The sequence below is a fragment of the Capricornis sumatraensis genome, chromosome 7, assembly GCF_032405125.1.
Source record: "Capricornis sumatraensis isolate serow.1 chromosome 7, serow.2, whole genome shotgun sequence".
Taxonomy (NCBI): domain Eukaryota; kingdom Metazoa; phylum Chordata; class Mammalia; order Artiodactyla; family Bovidae; genus Capricornis; species Capricornis sumatraensis.
In genome coordinates, this window is record NC_091075.1 from 36,406,962 (window position 1) to 36,428,293 (window position 21,332).

At 34.5% G+C, this 21,332-nt stretch overlaps 1 protein-coding gene across 2 annotated transcripts in view; it reads right to left on the reverse strand.

Moving 5' to 3' along the window:
* CCSER1 (coiled-coil serine rich protein 1) overlaps positions 1-21,332 on the reverse strand; it is a 1,276,721-nt gene that overhangs the window by 748,216 nt on the left and 507,173 nt on the right. For both annotated transcript variants that reach the window (XM_068975615.1, XM_068975616.1), the window contains exon 7: positions 13,973-14,056. In XM_068975615.1, coding sequence (XP_068831716.1) covers positions 13,973-14,056 — 84 coding nt within the window. The remainder of the gene's footprint in view (positions 1-13,972; positions 14,057-21,332) is intronic.

The following is a 21,332-nucleotide window of genomic DNA, read 5'->3' on the forward strand; positions in this document are numbered from 1 at the left end:
GTACAGCCAATAATAAAATAATAAAGAAATAAAACTACAATGCTTATGAAAGGATTAAAAATAAAATGTAATAATTGAAAAAAAATGTGTGTGTGTGTAAAATGTAAAACTCAACCATAACTTGTCGTTACCAAATTAGAATTCAGATCTATAAAAACTTTTCAGAGAGTGGTCTTATTGACACTTTTAGAATGTTGGCATGTGGTAATATTACATATATAACACTTTTAGTCAGTTTTATTATTGTTCTAAATATTCCACAGTCAATGCACTCCCTTACTGATTGGCCTAGAATCATGGGGGAGTTAAAGCAACCGATAATATTTAATACTCGCAAGAAGACAGTGAAAGCTAAGTTGGTAAACAGGCAAAGATTATGAAGGCAAAGTATTTTCATTTTGTCTTACTCTTTATTGTTTTAATGACATTTGTATTAAAGTGTATTCTTAGTAAAAATTTTACTGCCCATAACACTTTATGCTTTTGGATGACCGATTAAACTGGCTTTTTTTAATAGAAATATATAGTTTAAAAAAAAAAACATACTGTATAAAGCAGCATTTGATGCTTTTAATTTTAGTCAGCTAGAAAATGAATAAGTTTTGAAACAGGAGAGTTTGAAATGGTAGGTTATAAATATTTAGACTCATAAATTATATATAATTTACTGTCTAATATACATATGACTTCATTTAGTATTTGCTGTCATAATAGGAATCCGAATTACTGGCAAAACAAAGCAGTAAATTTGTAGCATGGTATAGCAATTCTAATTAGGACAATTAAATATCACTCTTCATTTTTAGCACCAACTACCATTTTTATTTGTAAATTATCTTCAACTTACTTAAAAATACTTTGAATGAATTTCGTGTCCGACTCTTTGTGACCCTGTGGACTGTAGCCTACCAGGCTTCTCTGTCCATGGGATTCTCCAGGCAAGAATACTGGAGTGGGTTACCATTTCCTTCTCCAGGGGATCTTCCCGACCCAGGGATCAAACCCAGGTCTCCCGTATTGGAGGCAGATGCTTTAACCTCTGAGCCCCAGGGAAACCCTATATATACCAAATATACTTTCTTCAATTCTGATACGTGGGGGACACTTTTCAGCCACAATGTACAAACCATTTATAAGGTTTCTCAAACCAGTTACAAGATTAATAACAATTCACAAGGAAATCTGTCCTCACAAGACACAAGGCTACACTGCACCATCAATGTTTATATGATATATTTCTCTGATTTATATCTTCCCTGGTGGCTCAGATGGTAAAAGCGCCTCCCTTCAATGCGGGAGACCCAGGTTTGATCCCTGTGTTTGGAAGATCCCCTGGAGAAGGAAATGGCAACCCACTTCAGTACTCTTGCCTGGAAAATCCTACGGATGGAGAAGCCTGGTAGGCTACAATCCATGGGGGTCACAAAGAGTCAGACACGACTGAGCGACTTCACTTTCTTTTCTTTTCTCTGATTTATTTTAGGCACAAGAAGGTAACATTTACAGTGTTCCTCAACTTCATACTAAAATTACAATGTATTCTTCAACATGATCTTCACTAAACAGCTTTAGAAATTCAAAACTTACTGTTAAGTGAGAAAAATATTTCTTTGCTCTGTATCATTAAATAATTAAGTTAAACAAGATTAATATGCAATTATTTTAATGTTTTCATTATTATAATTGATCCTGATTAAGGATTTTCATTTTCAGCCATATGTTTAGACTTTTGGTCTAAACTTATACTTATGCATTAAATACCTTAATTGTAAATTTATCAAATTCCCAGATCTTTGAGCTGAATTGGGTGGGGGGGTATTTTTAATATTAAAAAGTTCAATATATTCCACAATATAAATCAACATAATTCATATATAACCAAATATTATATTTAAAACAAACTCAGTTTTCACTCTGATGGATGTTCTTTCCATGCCTTCAATTAATTAATATCCTGCTCAATCAGCATGTTGAAAAATTCTCAGTGAAGTTTATGTCACACCATTTCATTTCCTACTCTAATCTAATTATTCACAGTAGCCCTCAGCAGTCATCCTGTCCAGGTTATTGGGTTTTGTGATTGATTTTATTCTCAGATGTGACATTATGTTAACTAGAATCTGATAGAGAATTATGATAGTCAAAAAACAGTAAATCTGTAACTGCTGTCATTAAGTGGTTGTGATGAAGGGGTTGAATTCCATAAGACTTCACTGATACCCATTTTCTCTTATTACGGACTAAGTGTATATGTTCCTCCCACCCCCCCACCAAACTCATATGTTGCAGTCCTAACCACTAATGTGATTGTATTTGGAAGCGGGGACTTTGAGAAGTTATTAGGCTTAGGTTAGGTCATAAGCTTGAGTTCCTCATGATGCGATCAGTGTTCTTACAAAAGAGGAAGAATCACAAGAGATCTCTGCCCTTCCCCTCCCCACCCTATCCTTGCTCTCTATGCATGTACCAAGGAAAGACTTGTGAAGACATAAGCCAGGAAGGAAACTCCAAACACTGAACTAATAAATATCTGTTGTTTAAGCCACTCAGTTTATGATATTTTGTTATGGCAGCTTGAGCAGACTAAGACATTCCAAACCACAAAAATCACAGGATGAGAACCACTAAACTCTACCCAAATTTTTCTTTTCTAAAGAGATGTTTGATTTTTTTTCTGATTGTAAAATATCAATTTGTCATTAAAATGAAGGCTCAAAGTTCAAAATAGAAACTGAATACTCATATTACCTAAAGATAATTATTGTATGTTCTTTGTACCTACATTATATCATCTTATCATATAATTCCTACCACTTAATTTGACAATATAGCCATGTAAATATATATTAATTTACCAAATTTACATTGGTGAATAGTCAGGTTTTTTTTTTTCTATGTTTAATATTATGGTATTATTTGACAATTGAAATATTCAGGCCAGAAAAAATAAAAAAAGCTACATTTAGTTACAGAGGCAATGAGTTTATGTACTTGTATCCTGATATTTAATTTCACTACATTTATTCACTCTTCCCTTCAAGTAAAGAAAAGTAAGCTTGCAGAAAGATGATTTGAAGAAATTCCTCCTTTGCTCTATTCATCTCCTAATCCAAAGTAAAGTTTACCATACCTGGTACATGTCCTGGGGCTTCATGAAATGTGGCAGCCACTGAACTCTTGGTGAGAGGTAAATTATAGAGGGGAAGAGTACATAATTCAGGTATTTTGGGTTTGTTCAGAGGATGCATGAAGATAGTCTCAAGAGGAAACAGTATCCTGAACACAATTCTCTGACATCATCTTCTCTGAAGTTGACACTAATCCGTAAGCTGAATCAGAGGCTGGGGAGGAAAGTAAAGCTCACAGAGACATGTGGGGGAATTCAGGTTCTCCCACATGTTTGGATGTTGGGAGAAGAAAGAAGGCTCAAGACTTTGTTCTCCTCTTGACTGAACTGCAACCAATGAGACTAGCAGCTAACATTCCTGAGCAACAATGAGAAATCAAAAGGTTCTGGAGACAACAGTACTGATGGAAAATATCCAACCCTACCAGAAGGGCAATACTTTACTGTTTCCTCATCTCTGGAGTATCCACAAGATGCTTTCCTTGGGAAAACTGCAGAGCAGCAACTCAGATTGCACAACAGTGTTTTAATATATGTAACCGAGGAAACCTCACAATGTCACGAAAGAAAACCAGTGACACATATCCTTTAAATTGTTTGCTGTCCATAGCCAGCAGGAGGAGATTCTATTGGGCCTTTGGCCATTTAGAGTGTTTTCCAAAATTTTACCTTTGTACTGAGCATGAAAAGAGAAAAAAGTAAAAGCAAATAACAGTGGATCTTCACAGGACTAGGAAGCATAATATGAAGGACAGGCCACTTCATGTGCAGCAGAAATGTTATAAGACGTAGCAAATGAACATAATGTAACAGTCAACAGTACATAATCTAAAGCATCTGAATGTGAACGTTTACGAGATTACAGAAGTGTCATCACTATTGATAATCAAATTAGTCAATCAGAATATTAGTGGAAGGAATCTCAGCTAAAGACAAAACACTTCAACACCAAGAGAAAAAGGGCAGGGTCCTAAAGGATACATCTTTGAGACCAAATATGGAAATTGGTTTCACGAGGAAAAAAAGTCTATAATTTGAAGGAAGACTTGAATGAGTTGAATAGGTATACTGAAAAACAGTCAGAAAAAAAAAAATGCCACATACCTAGATAAACCATAGAAAAAATGTCTTGGGAAGCATCTGAGTTAAAAATATGAAATGTTATTTACCAAGGAAAAAGAAACAAGACCTAAAAAATAATATACTTAGATATGTTATCTGTCTTAGCTCAGGCTGCTACAACAAAACATAGACTGAGTGGGTTAAAAAGCAAAAAAATAAATTTGTCATAGTTCTGGAGGCTGATTAGTCTAAGGTGAGGGTGCCAGTATGGTCAGATTCTAGTAAGAGCTCTTTCTGAATGGCAGTTGGCTGCCTTATTTCTGTATGCTTATACGGCTGTTCTCAGGATCTGTGCATGGACACGAAAATTTCCCTTTCTTCTTCTTACAGGGCTGTTTATACTACTGAATTAGGATTCTACCTTTATTGCCTTCACTTAACCTAATTACCTCCTAAAAGCATTCCCCGAATACTGTCACATTGAAGTAGGACTTCAATATACAAACTGGGTTGGGTGTAGGGGGAGGATAAAAGTCTCTATAGCAGCACACTTCCTAACCGTTAGTAAAGAGATATTCAAAGACTTAGAGACTACATCTTTAATATCCCATCTTAATACCTGGGAAAGGATTCTAATCAATCCATAAATGAATCAAAAGAGACCATAAAATGGAGAATGATCAGGAATGGAAACAGTGATCTGTAATAATAAACCTTATGCTATATGTAATTTGACAGAAAACACTGTTGTTAAGGATTTGTAAGTATGCCACAAATAATTATTTTGAAAGAAAAGTGTTTCAAAGGAAAACCAACTAAAGGAACTAAAATCACTAAGCCCTCAACAAGCTCAGCAAAATGCATATAAGTTTCTAGGGGAGGGAAGAGAAGGAAGTAAAAACATTTGAAATATTTCATTCAGTGAGAGAATGCTCTTAACATTAATATAATTTCAAATCCTATTCGACTTATTCCAGTAGTCTGTGGACATGTAATAATTAGTTCCTTCCTGTTTATCATGACGAAAATTTCTCCCCAAAACTATATTGCTCATTTTCTACAATTACTCGTCCTACCTCATATACAACCCTAGAATACTGATACTCTAGTACTTCATATCCCCTAAGAAACCCTAAAATGTACAAATGATCATCTGTTTTAAATTAAAAAGTCAGGAAGTCTCACTGATGTAAAGGATACAAATTTTCAGGGGCAATAATTTTCAAACATCTTAAGCCACTTTTTTTGGTTTCTTTGTAAAAAGAATAGAAAGGGATAAACTGAAGTATAACTATACAATACACTCATGTTAGAAATTTAGTGAATACTTGCTCAAATGTCAATATATAAATCTAAAATCAAAATTGAGTTTTTAAGTATATTTGTGTTTTGTAAGGTCTGCCTACCCAGATAGAAAAACTGAACCAGTGGAACAGAGCAGAGAAAGAACAATGTTTGAAATGCACATTTAATGTAGAAAAATAAATAGAATTCTCTGTCTACATTTTTATTTGCTAATATTAAATAGACATTGACACAAACCATACAGGCTATGGACTAAATGTTATCTCTCTCAGATTTATTTAGTGAAACCCAAACACCCAGTTTAATGGTATTTGGAGATGAGGGTGTTTATGAGATTCTTGAGCTTAGACATGGTCATGAAGGCTGGGTCCTCATGATGGGATTGGTACCCTTACGTGCTGCACGCATAGTTGTGTCCAGCACTTTGCAGCCCCATGGACTATAGCTTGCAAGTCTCCTTGTCTAGGGAATTTTCCAGGTAAAAATATTGGAGCAGGTTACCATTTCTTACTCCAAGGATCTTCCCAACCATGGGATCAAAGCCATGTATCATATATCTCCCACACTGGCAGGTGGATTCTTAAACCACTCTGCACCTAGGAAGCCCAATGCTCTTATAAGAAGAAAGAAAAGTTACAGACCATTTCTCTGTCTCCTCAACTCCGTGTGCATACACTCAATAAAAATCATGTGAGCACACAGCTTACATGAGGAAAGAATTAAGATTTTTTTTTTTTAAATGAGGAAGCTGTGTAAGAGTTGACTCCATTAGGAAGGGAAAATACTAGGGTAATGGGTATCCAGAAGGAGAAATGATTAGAGTTTAAAGAAGTACTAGCTGATAACTTTCTAAAACTAGAGAAGGAACTGGAAGTATTAATACAAGCCCGTGAAGTTAAGAGAACACCTAATTACCTCAATACAAAAAGACCTTTCCCAGGATACACTATATTTAAATTGTCAGCAGTCAGTAACAAAGAAAAATAAATTAAAGGCAATCAGAGAATAAAGGAAAAAGGTTTCTTACAAAAGTATCCACATTATTCTATCAGCAGACTTCTCAGCAGTAATTCTACAAGCCAGGAAGGAGTGAAATGACATACTCAAAATATTGAAAGATAAAAACTGGCAGCCAAAAATATTCCGAAAAGTTATCATTCAGATATAAAAGAGAATTAAAGACCCCCCCAGACAACAGCTGTGGGAGTTCACCACTAAACCCGTTTTACATCTGCTTAAAGGAGCTCTTCTACCACAAACAAAAAGGCAAAATGCACACACAACTCTGAGAAAGGTGACAGAATCAGAAAACTGCAACTCTCATCAGAGTAGGTTTTCAAATACTAAAAGGTTATAAGGGGAAAAACAGCTACTTCAATTTGGTAATAAACTCACAACATTAAAAGAAGGATAATTTGAGACAACACAAACACAAAAGAGGAAGAGGGAAAGGACGGAATTCACATGGCCAAAGAAAGATGCTATTAGAAGAAAAAGGACGGTTTTATCTCCGAGATATTTTATACAAACCTCATGGTAACCAGAAAACAAATTTAGGGCAGAGACATGAAACAAAATATACAGAATGGAGAAAAACACATAGAAAATCAAACTAGGTCATACAGAAAAACATAAGCAAGCAGATATAGAGCAACCAGAAAAAATAAAATAAAATAAATGGCAGTATTAAGTCCTCAATAATCATCCTAAGTGCACATAGACTGAACTCAAAACAGAGTGGCTAAATAGATTAAAAAATGAGACCCAAATATATGCTGCCTCCAGAAGACATCTCACCTCCAGTGACAAACAGGCTCAAAGTGAAAATCAACGATGATACTCCAAGTAATTGCCAGTCAAAAGAAAGCAATAAAAGCTACACTCAGATAAAATAGACTTCAAGACAAAAAGGGTAATGAAAGAAAAAAATGGACAATACCTAATAATAAAGGGGACAATTCATCAAGAAGATGTAACAAATAATATATATGCACTCTATATATGAGCTAAAATATGTATAAGAATTACACACGGACGTTTTAAAGAGCAATTTACAGCAACACAATAGTACGAGGGGACTTTAGACACCTCACTCACATCAATGGATAGGTCATCCAATCAACAAGAAAACAACAGCCTTAAATGTCAGACTAATTCAGTTTGATAGATTTAAACAGAACATTCCATCTAAATTCAGCAGAATACACATTCTTCAACCATATATGGAATCTTCAAGGATAAGACTACATGTCGAGACACAGGTTAATTAATTTAATATTGAAATACAGCATCTTTTCCAATTACAATGCTATGAAACTAAAAATCAATTATAAGAAAAAGTCTAGAAAAGTCATAAATAAAAGAAGACTGAAAAACATGCTACAGAACAACTGTTGGGTCAATGAGGAAATCAAGGAAAAATAAAAATATCTGAAGACAATGAAAATGAAACACAGCATGCCAATATCTATGAGTTGCAGCAAAAATGATAAGAGAGAAGCTCATAGTAATATAGGTCTACATCAAGAAACAAGAAAAATCTCTAAACAAGAAAAGTAACTAAAGGAACTAGAAAAAGAACAAATAAAGCCCCAAACGTGTGGAAGGAAGGAAATAAAGACCAGAGTGAAAATGAATGACATAGAAACTAAAGTGACAATACGAAAGATTCAAACTCAGAACTGGTTATTTGAAAAAATTTACAAACATGTAGCTAAAGCCATTGAGAAAGAAAGCAAGAGAAGAAAGAATGCAATCAGAAAAGAGGAGAAGCTTTAAGATATCTCAGAAATATAAAAGGCTATCTAAAATAAGTGAACACATTCTTAGAATCATATAACCAGGAATGAATCATAAAGAAATGGAAATATATAGACTGATCACTAGTACAGAAGTTGAAACTGTAATCAAAAACCTCCCCAAAAATCAAAAACCCAGGACTATACAACTTCACAGCTGAATTCTATCAAACATTAAAAGATTTAATACATATCCATCTAAAACCCTTCCCCCACAAAAAAAAAAAACTTTGAAAAGGAATTCAACCTAATTCATGTTACCAAATGATATTAATATCAGACAGACAAAAATGTTATAGACCAGTATCTCCAATGGACATAGATGTAAAAGTCCTCAACAAAATATTAGCAACCCAAACACAACAATACATTAGAAGGATCACAGAGATGCAGTTTAACTTCCACTAAAGAAAAACTAAACTTAAATGATACACTGCATTTAGAAAATGCTAAAAGCCGTATCATCTCAGCAGATGAAGAAAAGCATTTGACAAAATTTCATTATACATTTATGAGAAAAAACTTTCAATAAAGAGATTATAGAAGGAACATATTTCAAAACAATAAAGGGCATACATGACAAGTCCACAGCTAACATTATACTCAACGCTGAAAAACTGAAGCTATTCCTCTAAAATCCAGAATAATCCAAGTATGACTATTCTCACTAACGCTTATTCAACATATTATTGAATCTAGTCAGAGCAATTAGGAAAGAAAAAATAAACACATCCAAACAAGAAAGGAAGAAGTGAAATTGCCATTTTATAGGTGATATGACTTTTCTTTACAGAAAACCCTAAAGATTCCACACATACACAGGAATAATAAATGCAATAACATTATAGGGAACAAGAGCAAAAATCCTTTGTACTTGTGTATGTTAACAATGAGTCAGCAGAGGAGATACTACACATAGGAATAATACACCAAAGATATTAAAAGCAATTCAAGACACAACTGTAAAGATATTCTGAATTCATGAATTGGAAAAGCTAACATCACTTCTTGGCCTTTTGACTAAGATCAAGTGTAGCATGGGGGCTTCCCCTACGGCACAGTGGTAAAGAACCCACCGGCCAATGTAGTAGACTCAGAAGACACAAGTTTGACATTCACCTCAGGTCAGGAAGACCCCCACCACCACCCCGGGTCAGGAAGATCCCCCCCTCACCACCACCCCAGGTCAGGAAGACCCCTCGGAGGAGGAAATATTAATCCACTCCAGTATTTTGTCCACTCCATGGACAGAGGAATCTACTGGGATACAGTCCATGAGGTCTCAAAGAGTTGGACATGACTGAGTGACTGAGCACAACACTGCTTTAGATTTTATGGACATTTAAACACCCTACAGATTCAAACTGCAATATAGATTGCAATCTATCAAAACCCAAAAGGCATTTCACAGACATTAAATAAAAATTCTAAAATTTGCATAGAACCAAAGATGACCCCAAATAGCCAAAGTAATCTCAAGAAAAAAGAACAAAGCTGAAGTCATCCAACTCCCTGATTTCAAACTAATGCAAAGCCATAGTAATCAAAACAGCATGGTACTGGCAGAAAAAAAAAAAAAAAATCTTAGATCAAAGGAACAGAATTGAGAGCCCAGAATTAAACCCATTTGTGTACGGCCACAATTTGTGACAAGCAGCAGAGAACATACAATGGACAAAGGATAGTCTCTTCAACAAATTTTACTAGCAAAAAAAGACACACAAAAAACTAGAACCACTACCTTACACCACATGAAACTCACAATTAAACAAATGAATGTAAGACCTGAAACAACAAACTCTAGAAAACATAAGCAAAACACTGACATTAGTTCTAGCAATATCTTTTCCTTGCCTAAGGAGACATATCAAGAAATAAGAAAAATCAGCAAATTGCACTGCAAACTAAAAATCTTCACATAATGAAACCATCATCAAAACGAAAGACAAGCTACTGAATGGAAGAAGCATACAAATCATATAACCAATACGGGGTTAGCATACAACTCAATATCAACAAACAATCCAATTAAAAATAATTGGTAGAGAAGCTGAATAGACATTTATCCAAAGAAGACATACAAGTGGCCAATAGGCACATAAAAAGAAGTTTAGTATCATTGTTTACCAAGGAAATGCAAATCAAAACCCCAGTAAGTTATTATGTCATAACTGTTAGAATGGTTATTATCAAAAATGCAAGAAATAACATTGTAGACAGGATGTGGAGAAAAGGGGATCTTTCTAAACTGTTAGTGAAAATGTTAAGTTGGTGCAGCCACTATGGAAAATAGAATGGAGATTCCACAAAAAAATTAACTACCAGGCTCCAGTTATCCCACCTGAAAGCAGCTTTTCTGCCCCTTTTCCTGCTTGTCTATTTGCATTTCCCTCTAACCTTAAAAGAATAAAATTACAGGAATGAGATTACTAGGCAATTTATCTTAATTTCTGCATTCACACTATGCCTTGTCTAACCTGTTGATTCTTTTCTTAGATAAAAAGAATGAAAAACAAAGCAGTTAAAAAAAAAAAAAATCAGGAACTCCCTACCATGGGCTCAGGACACAATTCTACCTTTTCCCTAGATAGCTCGCTTTTCTGATTATAGCACCTTTCTTTTCTAGTGACACTTGCTACTCAGATTATCAGCTTTCAAGCTGTGAGCAAACAAACCTGAGTTTGGTAATACCACTTTGGGTATTTATCCCAAGAATATGAAAACACTAATTCAAAAAGATAAATTTCCCCTTATGTTCGCAATAGCCAAGATATGAAAACAGACTAAGTGTCCATCAATGAATGAATAGAGAAGATATGGCATATGTACACAACGGACTATCACTCGGCCATAAAAAAGGATGAAATCTTGCCATTTATAACATGCATAGACCTTGAGAGTATTATGCTAAGTAAAAAAAAAAAATCAGAGAACACAAATAGTATATGATTCCATATATGTGGAATATCGAAAAACTAAAAAACAAAATTAAAACATACACACACACACACCCCAACACACCAAACGGAGAAGGAAATGGCAACCCACTCCAGTATTCTTGCCTGGGGAATCCCAGGGACAGAGGAGCCTGGTGGGCTGCTGTCCATAGCGTCACACAGAGTCGGACACGACTGAAGCGACTTAGCAGCAGCGGCAACACACCAAACAAAAACGTATATAGATATAGAAAATATAGTGTTGGTTACCAGAGGTGAAGAAGCTACTGGAGAGGGAAAAATGGATACAGAGAATCAACTGTATAGTGACAGATGGAAACTAAATTTTTGGTGGGGAGGACACTGCAGTCTATACAGAAGCAGAAACGTAATGTTGTCCACATGCAACATGTAAGCTATTATACACCAATGTTACCTCAATAAAAAATAAATTTAGAAAGTAATTTAAAAACATTTATTTTGCCCCCAGGCTCTTTAGTTAGGGCTTCTAACTTCTTTAAACTCCTGAAAATATCAAAATGTGACTAAATGATTATAAACAATATAAATAATAAAACTTTATTATTAATTTGAATATAAATTCCTTATTAGTATAATTACATACAAATTTGATTTATACTGTGTATATATAGGTAAACTGCTTATGATAATAGCAGTGGTTAAGAAATTAGAAAAGCATAATAAACAAAGCTAAACCAAATTATTACAGATTGTGACTACTGTAACAGGGTATAGGAAACTGGTTTCTAAAATGTTTTGAAATTTATACTTTACCTATTTAAATTTGAAAAGTTAAATTAAATGTCTACTTTGTCAAAATGTCACAAGTTACTTATCAGAATTAGAAATACTAGGACCTGGTAGTCAATGGCTTATATTACTCAAGTGGCTTATATTACTTTGATGTGACTGCCACCTTGTCCATGCTCCAAGTGCAGTTCTAATGATGATTTTTAACAATGTTTCCTCTTCCTTAAATTCCTAAATCATCTAAACACTTTTTTATTTAGGCAGGTTTCTTTAATGAAACAACAATTTTCAAAAGTTAACACTGCCCTCTGGTGAACTAGTTAGAAGCTAAGTCAGTTTTTAGTAATTGAAGTTATTTTTTGTTTGTTTTTTTAAGAAAAAGCAACACCTGTGTCTCATTTTACTAGATCAACCAACAGAGGACATTTATGGAAGGAGGGGTACTAAATTATTTTAATTCTAGCTATGTGACAAGGGCTCTGGAGGTAATCATTTTCCTTTTCATCTCATTCAACACATAAAGATCTGATTTCTTGTATATTTCTTTCTTTTCAATGCATGCAGGGAAAAATGAACACTTTTTTCTCCATTCATTATCCAAAACAAGTATTCTCTGACAAAGCGCAAACATTTTGTGCTGTGTTAAAAATCATAGTTCTCTGCATCCATTCATAAATGTCTATATGTGTTTTTCTTCAACTCAAACCTTGATTCACATAATATATACTTACAAGGTTATATAGAGCAATGTTTTGTGTAATAAAGTTCATATTATAAACAGATTTATAAAAGGTTATTCCCAGTAATATAAGATATGCTCCTTTTGTCTGTAACGCTTTTACTATTTTAAGTACTGGTTAATGCATTTTCTGCAGTGATAATAATATGCTCATAGGACTGATGATCAGCATTAATCCCAGTCATGAAACCACAATCTAAAGGTCAACTGTCAGTAAAATTGTCATCAGTTGTCAAGGGTCAATAAAATAGGCTCTAAATTTGTCTGCTATCTCACTGATATGTTCTCAGAAAAGTTCTCAGAAGCGTGATGGTCTAGAAAATTGTTTTGTCATTTAATTGTATTTAATAATTACATAATACATCACTGTTAAAGTAGTCAAATCTTAAATCATCATAAAGAACATCATTGACTGGGGTTTGTTTTCTCGATCTTGGATAATAAGTCAGGGCCTCTTATTGTATATCTTTATTTTACTGGTATTCTTAAGAATTCAAATTTTTTTTAAAGTTCTCATTACTTTCTCATTTTTGTTTTGGAGAATTCTTTATTGCTATCCAGATTAAATGTGTTATACTACAAAATACTATTCATATATGTAATATCATATTTGTTGACAGCACATACTTTAAAAAATAATGCCCACTGCTATTCTTGTTACCTACCAAATGTGCTTTCATGTTATAAAACTATGATTTAATACATTTGTGATGTCGCATCTTAAAAAAAAAACAGAAAACATGAACTACAATATCATGTTTGTGTATAGCTTTTAGATAATTGGGGATTTATATGTCTTTATTAATAAAGTCTCATTAGATAACAGATTTTTGGTACCCTTTAAGTAAAATTGGCTGTTGTCTGCAAAATCACTCAGTACTTTACTTCATATTACATGACTGTGTCTCTAGGTATGGCAGTATGGACTTAAGTCTTGCACTTTACAAAATAAAATGTGGCCTTAGTCTTCATAATTTTTGATAGGTACAATGGAAATACTGGGTCAGTAATCTATTTCTGCAATAATATAAAGTTCAATACGTATTATCAAACATTCTCTTTTCAGAGCATCAAATCTTCATTACTGTAGGATTATAAAATTTATAACCAAATTGAATCATCAACAGTTTATACGACACTAACAATTTAAGTGTTAATAAATAAGTTAAACTGTTTAGAGAAAATAGCCTTGCAAGGAAAATACACCGATGGAACAACTATCGTTCACACTTACCAGTTCTTCCTGAAGTTGGGAAATTAGTTCATCCTTCTCTTTCAGCTGCAGCTTCAGCATTGAGCATTCATCTTTCATTATATCCTATAAAAACATCAAAGAGACAGCATAATAGACTTAGCCCTTTCCCTTCACTCTTGATAATAAAGGTCAGTTGCACGCAGTGGGAGGTAACGGCATATAACTAATAAAGCAAAGTTCCTCTACAATCTGATGTTTTCCATAATATACTCTGTTTCAAAACAAACTAATGTATTCAAAGATATTATGCTATATAGGATATATATGCACATTTTTCTGATAGATAACAAAATTGACAAAGGGAAATTGGACAAAGACAGAAATCAGGCATTCATCCTAAACTCTGTCCTCCTATTCTTGTGCATACATAATCAGTGGGATAAAAATAATTATACTTCAAAAGAGATACTTTATCATTTTTTCCTGTTATGATTAAATATTCATTCTCAAATGAATGGCTGTATTATGGCCTTTATCTTTAATGATAGCTCTATAACATTTTTTCCCTTTCATTAGAGCTCTGTCTTTGAGTATTTAACCTTGTTACTCTGCATGAACCCTCAGTCACAGCCTCCATGTATACAGTACACCCACATCTGTGACCTCTATTATCCTACATTGGAAAGTCACTTACAAATACTTAATTTCAACCTATCTTCCAAACTTCGGCCCACAACTATAATTATTTACTGAGCATACACTCAACATCCTATAGACATTCCAACTCAAATTTCATGATCTTCCTATTTCAAAAATTATTTCCATGTATTCCTACCATTATCTTATTTCTAAAAATAGCCAGAAAAGCATCCCATACTCTCAGCTCATACACAATCTGATCCCAGTCTGGTATCCGATTCTTTGTTCTCCATCTTCTGGGTATTTCTTGGACTCACTCCTTTCTATTTCTCATGGCTTTACTCTAGGTATCCATTGCTTCATATCTGACTTACTGCATTAAATCTCTGAACTGGTTCTATGACTATCACCTTTCCCATCTGCCAGAGAAGTTTTCCTAAATGGGAATTAATTACATCATTTCTCAATGTAACAGCTAATCATTTCTTTTTGGGGGGGTGGGGGGAAGTCAAAACTCTTTAGCACAACATATGGTGCCTTTCATTCTCAACTACTTGCACATTTCTGGAATGGTATGTTTTCACTTCCAACTTTCTTATAACCTGTGCTCATTCCTACAGAATAAAGCTGCAGAACATGGTTTCTTTCATGTCTTCTTGCTTTACACATGCGTATCTCTGGGCTGCAATGCTTCTATTGCCCACAATTTCTCATGATATAGGAGGCATTCCAAACATTATTCCTCACTCTGGGTGGGAGCTTTCCCTTGTCGTTTTATGTTTCCCTTGAGCATGAAGTCATGTTTCACATTGTCTAAATCACCCATCATTTCATACAACACTAAACACTTCAAGGGTTGTTTGCTTGTTTCCCTAACCCACTTGGGCAGATCTTTATCTGAGTTGACAAGAAAGAACACAGCTAATGAATTAGAGAAAACAGTATTTGTTTATTATAGTTCTTATGGTGCTAATTTCTACTTTTAGTCTAAGCAATACAGAATATGATTTAAATTTACTAATACCTCTTTTCATTTTCAGACAGCCAGTTGACTGGGAGATGCTAATTATCTCTGTCACTTTTATTTCATAGTGGCCCTGTTTCTTCCCTTAATCATGGGCTTTCATAGAACTTATATTCATCATTTTAATATTTACTTTCACAGAATCTAAATGTTACATGTTACAATGTTAATGGTAAAAAGGCTTAGCTTTCTCAAAAATGCAAAGAAAAAGATTGCAGGCTTAAAGGTAGGTAATAAAATCATGTCTCTTAGAATCAGAGGTATCTAAGGGCAAATTCTGGGTACTTCACTAAACTCTCTTTGTGGCTTCCTCCTCATTAACTAACTTCTTTGAGTTCCATGGACATTATGGTAGAGATTGCTAATAGGAGATCATAAACTCTGACAAAAACTCTACTGCTTAGTACTTCAAGTGAAGTGAAGTTGCTCAGTCGTGTCGACTCTTTGAGACCCCACAGACTGTAGCCTACCAGGCTTCTCAGTCCATGTGATTTTCCAGGCAAGAGTACTGGAGTGGGTTGCCATTTCCTTCTACAGGGTATCTTCCCAACCCAGGAATCGAACCCGGGTCTCCCTCATTGGAGGCAGACGCTTTACCCACTAAGCCACCAGAGCTTATATTTCCAGTCTTGCCTAATACTTCACTTAAGAAGAACTAACCCCCTTCATAAAATATTATCACCTTTTCTCTAGGAAACAAATATTTAGGTAGAGTTAAGGGTTGTTATTTTTTAGGAAACAAATATTGAGGTAGCGTTAAGGATTGTTGTTGTTTAAATGCTAAGTCATATTCAACTCTTTTGCAACCCATGACTGTAGCCTACCAGGCTCCTCTTCCCATGGGATTTCTCAGGCAAGAAAACTGGAGTGGGTTGCCACTTCCTTCTCCAGGGGATCTTTCCCACCCAGAGATTGAACCTGCGTCTCTTGCACTGGCAGATTCGTTACCATTGAGCCAACAGGGAAACCCTAAAAGTACCAAAGGTTTACTAAAGGGTTTAAAAGATATATTAAAGAATAAAGCTATGTGATAAGAAAAGAAGAATCAGAATTGGGGAAGGGGAACAGTGGACCAGGATTCATACCTGACAAATCCTCTACCAGCTAACCCAGGAGCTCTAACTCCAAGACTGCCTATGAGAAGAATGCCTTGTGGAAGGAAAGTGGGTGGGCCCACCTCCCACTCCCTGTTCAGTCATTGGTTGGGAGCTGCCACGTGAGCTAGATCTCAGCTGCTGCTGGTAATCGATCATCTGACACCACTCAGTGTTGAGCTTGACTTCAGCTGGAGGCAGTTAGCTAACTACAGGAGTTGCAGCTGGGCAGCGAGTCCTTTATTGAAAGAGAATTTGAGCCTTAGCCTGAATCTACTGTTTTTTAGCTGAATGTTTGCAACAATATTTTTGTATATTAATTGATATTTTGTCAATGAATTCATTTAAAATGAAGATTTACCTATATTGTGGCTAATATAAATTGTAAACAAAATTATTTTCCCAAAACAAGCTGCCTTTACACAATTCTCTGACTTTTTCCCCTCCAGCTCTGGAAGGTTTTTTCAAGAAGTTCTTAATCTCACAGCTTTAAATCAGGTAAGTGTTAATATACCATTTGCACTTACTTAAGGAATAATGTATATTAATAAACATAAATTTAATTTATCATATGACATCAGAAGCCAAAGACATTATAAAGGTCTTTTCTTTTTCAATAACTTTGCAAATGAATCTTGGCCACCTACAGTTCTGTTTTTAGTTGTTATATGTACTTTTGGCAAAATTCATAGATGTATCTGTCTAACACACAAGATGAAACCTTTAAACAATAGTTACTTAAATGAAAGCTACTCTCAGATGAATCAATATTCCCTCAATATTCTCACTATCTGTGCAAAATTCTTGGACATGTTTGACAGAATGCTCTATTAAGTTAGAAATTCTCTTGGTGTGTACAATTAACTAGATTTTAATATTCTTGGTTTTTAAAATAATGCTATTAACATCCATTAATACAGGCTAATGTAACCAATTAACCTTACATTAATTTAAATGCATATTACTTATGAAAATATATAATTGAATAATTAGGGCATCCTTTGTTTCTCACTCAAATATAACTGATTCTAGGACTAAAATCAATTCTAGATTTCCTAATTGAATAATCATTCATAAATATGGAACTTATAATATGGTGGATTAAAGTGGTTACAAATCCTTTGCTACTATTCCAAATGAAAGATGGAATCTAATGTTCACTCCTTGGATACGGGTTGGTCTTATGGCCTTGCTTGACCAGGTGAATACAATGGAAGTAATTCTGTGTGATTCTCAGGACTAGATCAGATTTCAGTTTCCAGGATGGTCTCTCAGAATGCACCTCTCAATTTCCTCCCTTATAGAAAGAACACAGCAGTCATGCTGAAAAGTACAAACTACATTTCATTTTCTTTGACAGCCTCTTAAGGACACACCCAGCATCAGCAGCATCAACTTTCAATCCTGAGAGTGAGTCATCTACATACCTAGCCTAGTGAAGTCTTTAGATGACCAAAGCTCTGAGCAGTATCTCATCATAACTGCCAGAGCTAAATCATTCACAAATTCCTGACTTGTAAAATTGTGAACAAAATAAAAGTATAGTTTTAAGCCATTAAGTTTTGGGATGATTTGTTATAGAGATCATCAGAACATATGGACAAATTAAATTATTACAATTAGAATTAGTGTGAATTATGACTCATAGGTATATATATATACAGCTAATTTAAAAAATATTTTGTGATTTGAAGTATGATTTTTGTGATTAAAGTTATATTTATTATAACTTTCAAATTTATTTCATGTGTAATATAAATATATTCTCAGTATTTAACCTACAGGAGAATTAAAAATACAGATGTAATAATTTCTTAAAAATTATCTTATTTTACTTTTATTTTCTAAATTTGGAAAATTAAAGCCAGATACATGAATATTTGGTTAATTTGCCCCAAATTCATGTAGCTGACTTCACTCCCATATATTCCTATCATTTATTTTTGCCTGAATTAGAATCACCTCATTGTTTGAAACATATATGAATAGAAATCAAGTTCCAAGAAATTAAAGGCAAGCAGATACTGTAAATCATCTAAAAAATTATCTTATGCTGAAATTAGAAATGCAGATTAAAAAATAATAATTTCTAACTCATGAATCTTCATATAATTCTTCAGGTAAAATTATAAACATAATTCTTGGCTAATATTTACAAAAACATGTCAAATTGGTACTGAGTCATCATGACTCTCTATTTATAGACTTTTGGTCCTTTCTCTGGAGGGCTTTATTTTATGACTTACAAGCTGTTCCCTCATTCTTGTAAGTGGAAAGGTCAAAAGATTAAAAAAGAAAGGAAACAGACAATTCTGTCAGAGTAAACAAGGACAGATTGTTATGAACAAGTGAAAACAGAGAAAAAAGAAATAGGAGTATGGTAGGAGAAGACAGAAGGACAGAGATCAGAAAACACAAAATATACAATAATTAACAATGTATTTTGCAGTTCTACCTAAACACTTGACCTCGTGTAATCATTATGCTAACCTAGCATTAAAGCAGCATGTTACCTGCAACAACTAGGTAGCTAGTGAAATAAACCAGTGCAGGCATATAATCATCTACACAGAGCTATAACAGAGCCTGCTTTTCAAATCCTGAAAGCACAGTCAATACAAATCCTGGAAAGCACACACCACCCTAATTGTTTATTTAGTTTAAAATATTTTATAAGTCATTTCAGTATCAACAACTGCTACATGATGCTACAAAATGTTCTTTTCATACCCATTCAATTTAAAACGATTCTAGCAGCTTTTGTGGTAGTCCAGTGGTTAAGAATCTGCCTTGCAATGCAGGGGACACTGGCTTGATCGCTGGTCTGGGACGATCCCACATGCCACAGGGCAACTAAGCTCGTGTACCAACTACCAACTACAGAGCCTGTATTCTGGAGCCCATGAGCAGCAATTACTAAGTCCATGTGATGCAACTACTGAAGCCTGTGTGCCTAGAGCCTATATGTCACAAGAGAAGCCACAGCAATGAGAAGCCCTCACACCACGACAAAGAGTAGCCCCTGCTTTCTGCAACTAGAGAAAGTATGTACACAGCAACAAAGACCCAGCACAGCAAAAGTACGTAAATATTAAATAAATAAAAAAATAAATATGTACACATTCTAGATTTGATTTTATGTCATTGACTTCAGAGATGAACTAACATTCCATTGAGTATTTACAAAAACATTGTTTTTTAAAAATATTGTTTATGTAGCTATTCAAAATTTTAAAAAGGCATAAAAGGTGTTCAAAGTAAACACCTTAGATATGTATTTCTAAGTATATAGATCAAATCAGTAAACGGCATCATCCCTTAACATAGTGGTATATTGGCTATCTTTTCATTTGCAAGTGTTACTCTTAGGAAATTCTACAACTTCTTATTGACCCACATCACTCAAGATAATGATAATAATAACTTAAGCTAAGGCTTTCTGATTTATTAAACATGGGCTTCCTTTGTGGTTCAGCTGGTAAAGAATCTGTCTGCAATGAGGGAGACCTGGGTTCAGTCTCTGGGTTAGGAGGATACCCTGGAGAAGGGAAAAGCTACCCACTCTAGTATTCTGGCCTGGAGAATTCCATGGACTGTATAGTCCATGGGAAGGTAAAGAGTCGGACACAACTGAGTGACTTTCATTTTCCATGCACACAATCTTGTTTTGCTGTCAGAAATTTTGGTGACCAGTTATTGCACAAAATAGTATTTTTCTAGGATAAGCAGGGGGCAGGATAAGCAGGGCTTTATTTATAGAAATTAAGCAGAGAAGACGATTGTATAAAAGGTCAAATTAAATGAAACCATTAATGAATAATACCAAGACCATTAAGTTGTGTCCATTAATCTCTTTACAGAATACATTGTGTTCTGATAATTTTTGAAATAGTTAAAAACAGCCTCCACTGAGAAAGTTGCTATTTTATTAAGTTGGTGAAAGTAATTACAATTTTTGCATTGTTGAAATTTGCCATTTAATATTGTAATATATTCTTACATGTGATTATATTATACATAATTCTAACGTATATTTCTCCATGTTTTTCTGCTAATGACATTACTTGCTGTTTATTTGATATGTATTTTAGAATATGGGAATGATGTTAGACAAAAGCAAATTTGAGCTATTTGAGTTCAAAATGGGTCCTAAAGCAGTGGAGACAACTCACAACAATAAATCTGGCCCAGGAACTGCTAAGGAACATATAGTGCAGCGGCGGCTCAAGAAGTTTTGCAAAGGAGATCAGACCCTTGAAGCTGAGGAGTATAGTGGCCAGCCATCAGCAGTTGACAATGACCAATAGAGAGCAATCATCAAAGCTAATCCTGTTACAACTACAGGTGAAAAAGCTTGATAAGTGGGTGCCTCATGAGCTGACCACAATCAAAAAAATTGTCGTTTTGAACTGTAATCTTACTCTAAGCAACAACAACGCACAATTTTTAGATTGAACTGTAACATGCAACGAAAAGTGGATTTTATACGACAACTGCTGATGATGGCCAACTCAGTGGCTGCATTGAGAGGAAGTTCCAAAGCACTTCCTAAAGTCAAACTTGCATCAAAAAAGGGTCAAGGTCATTGTTTGGTGGTCTGCTGCCTGTCTGATTGCAACTACAGCTTTCTGAATCCTGGTAA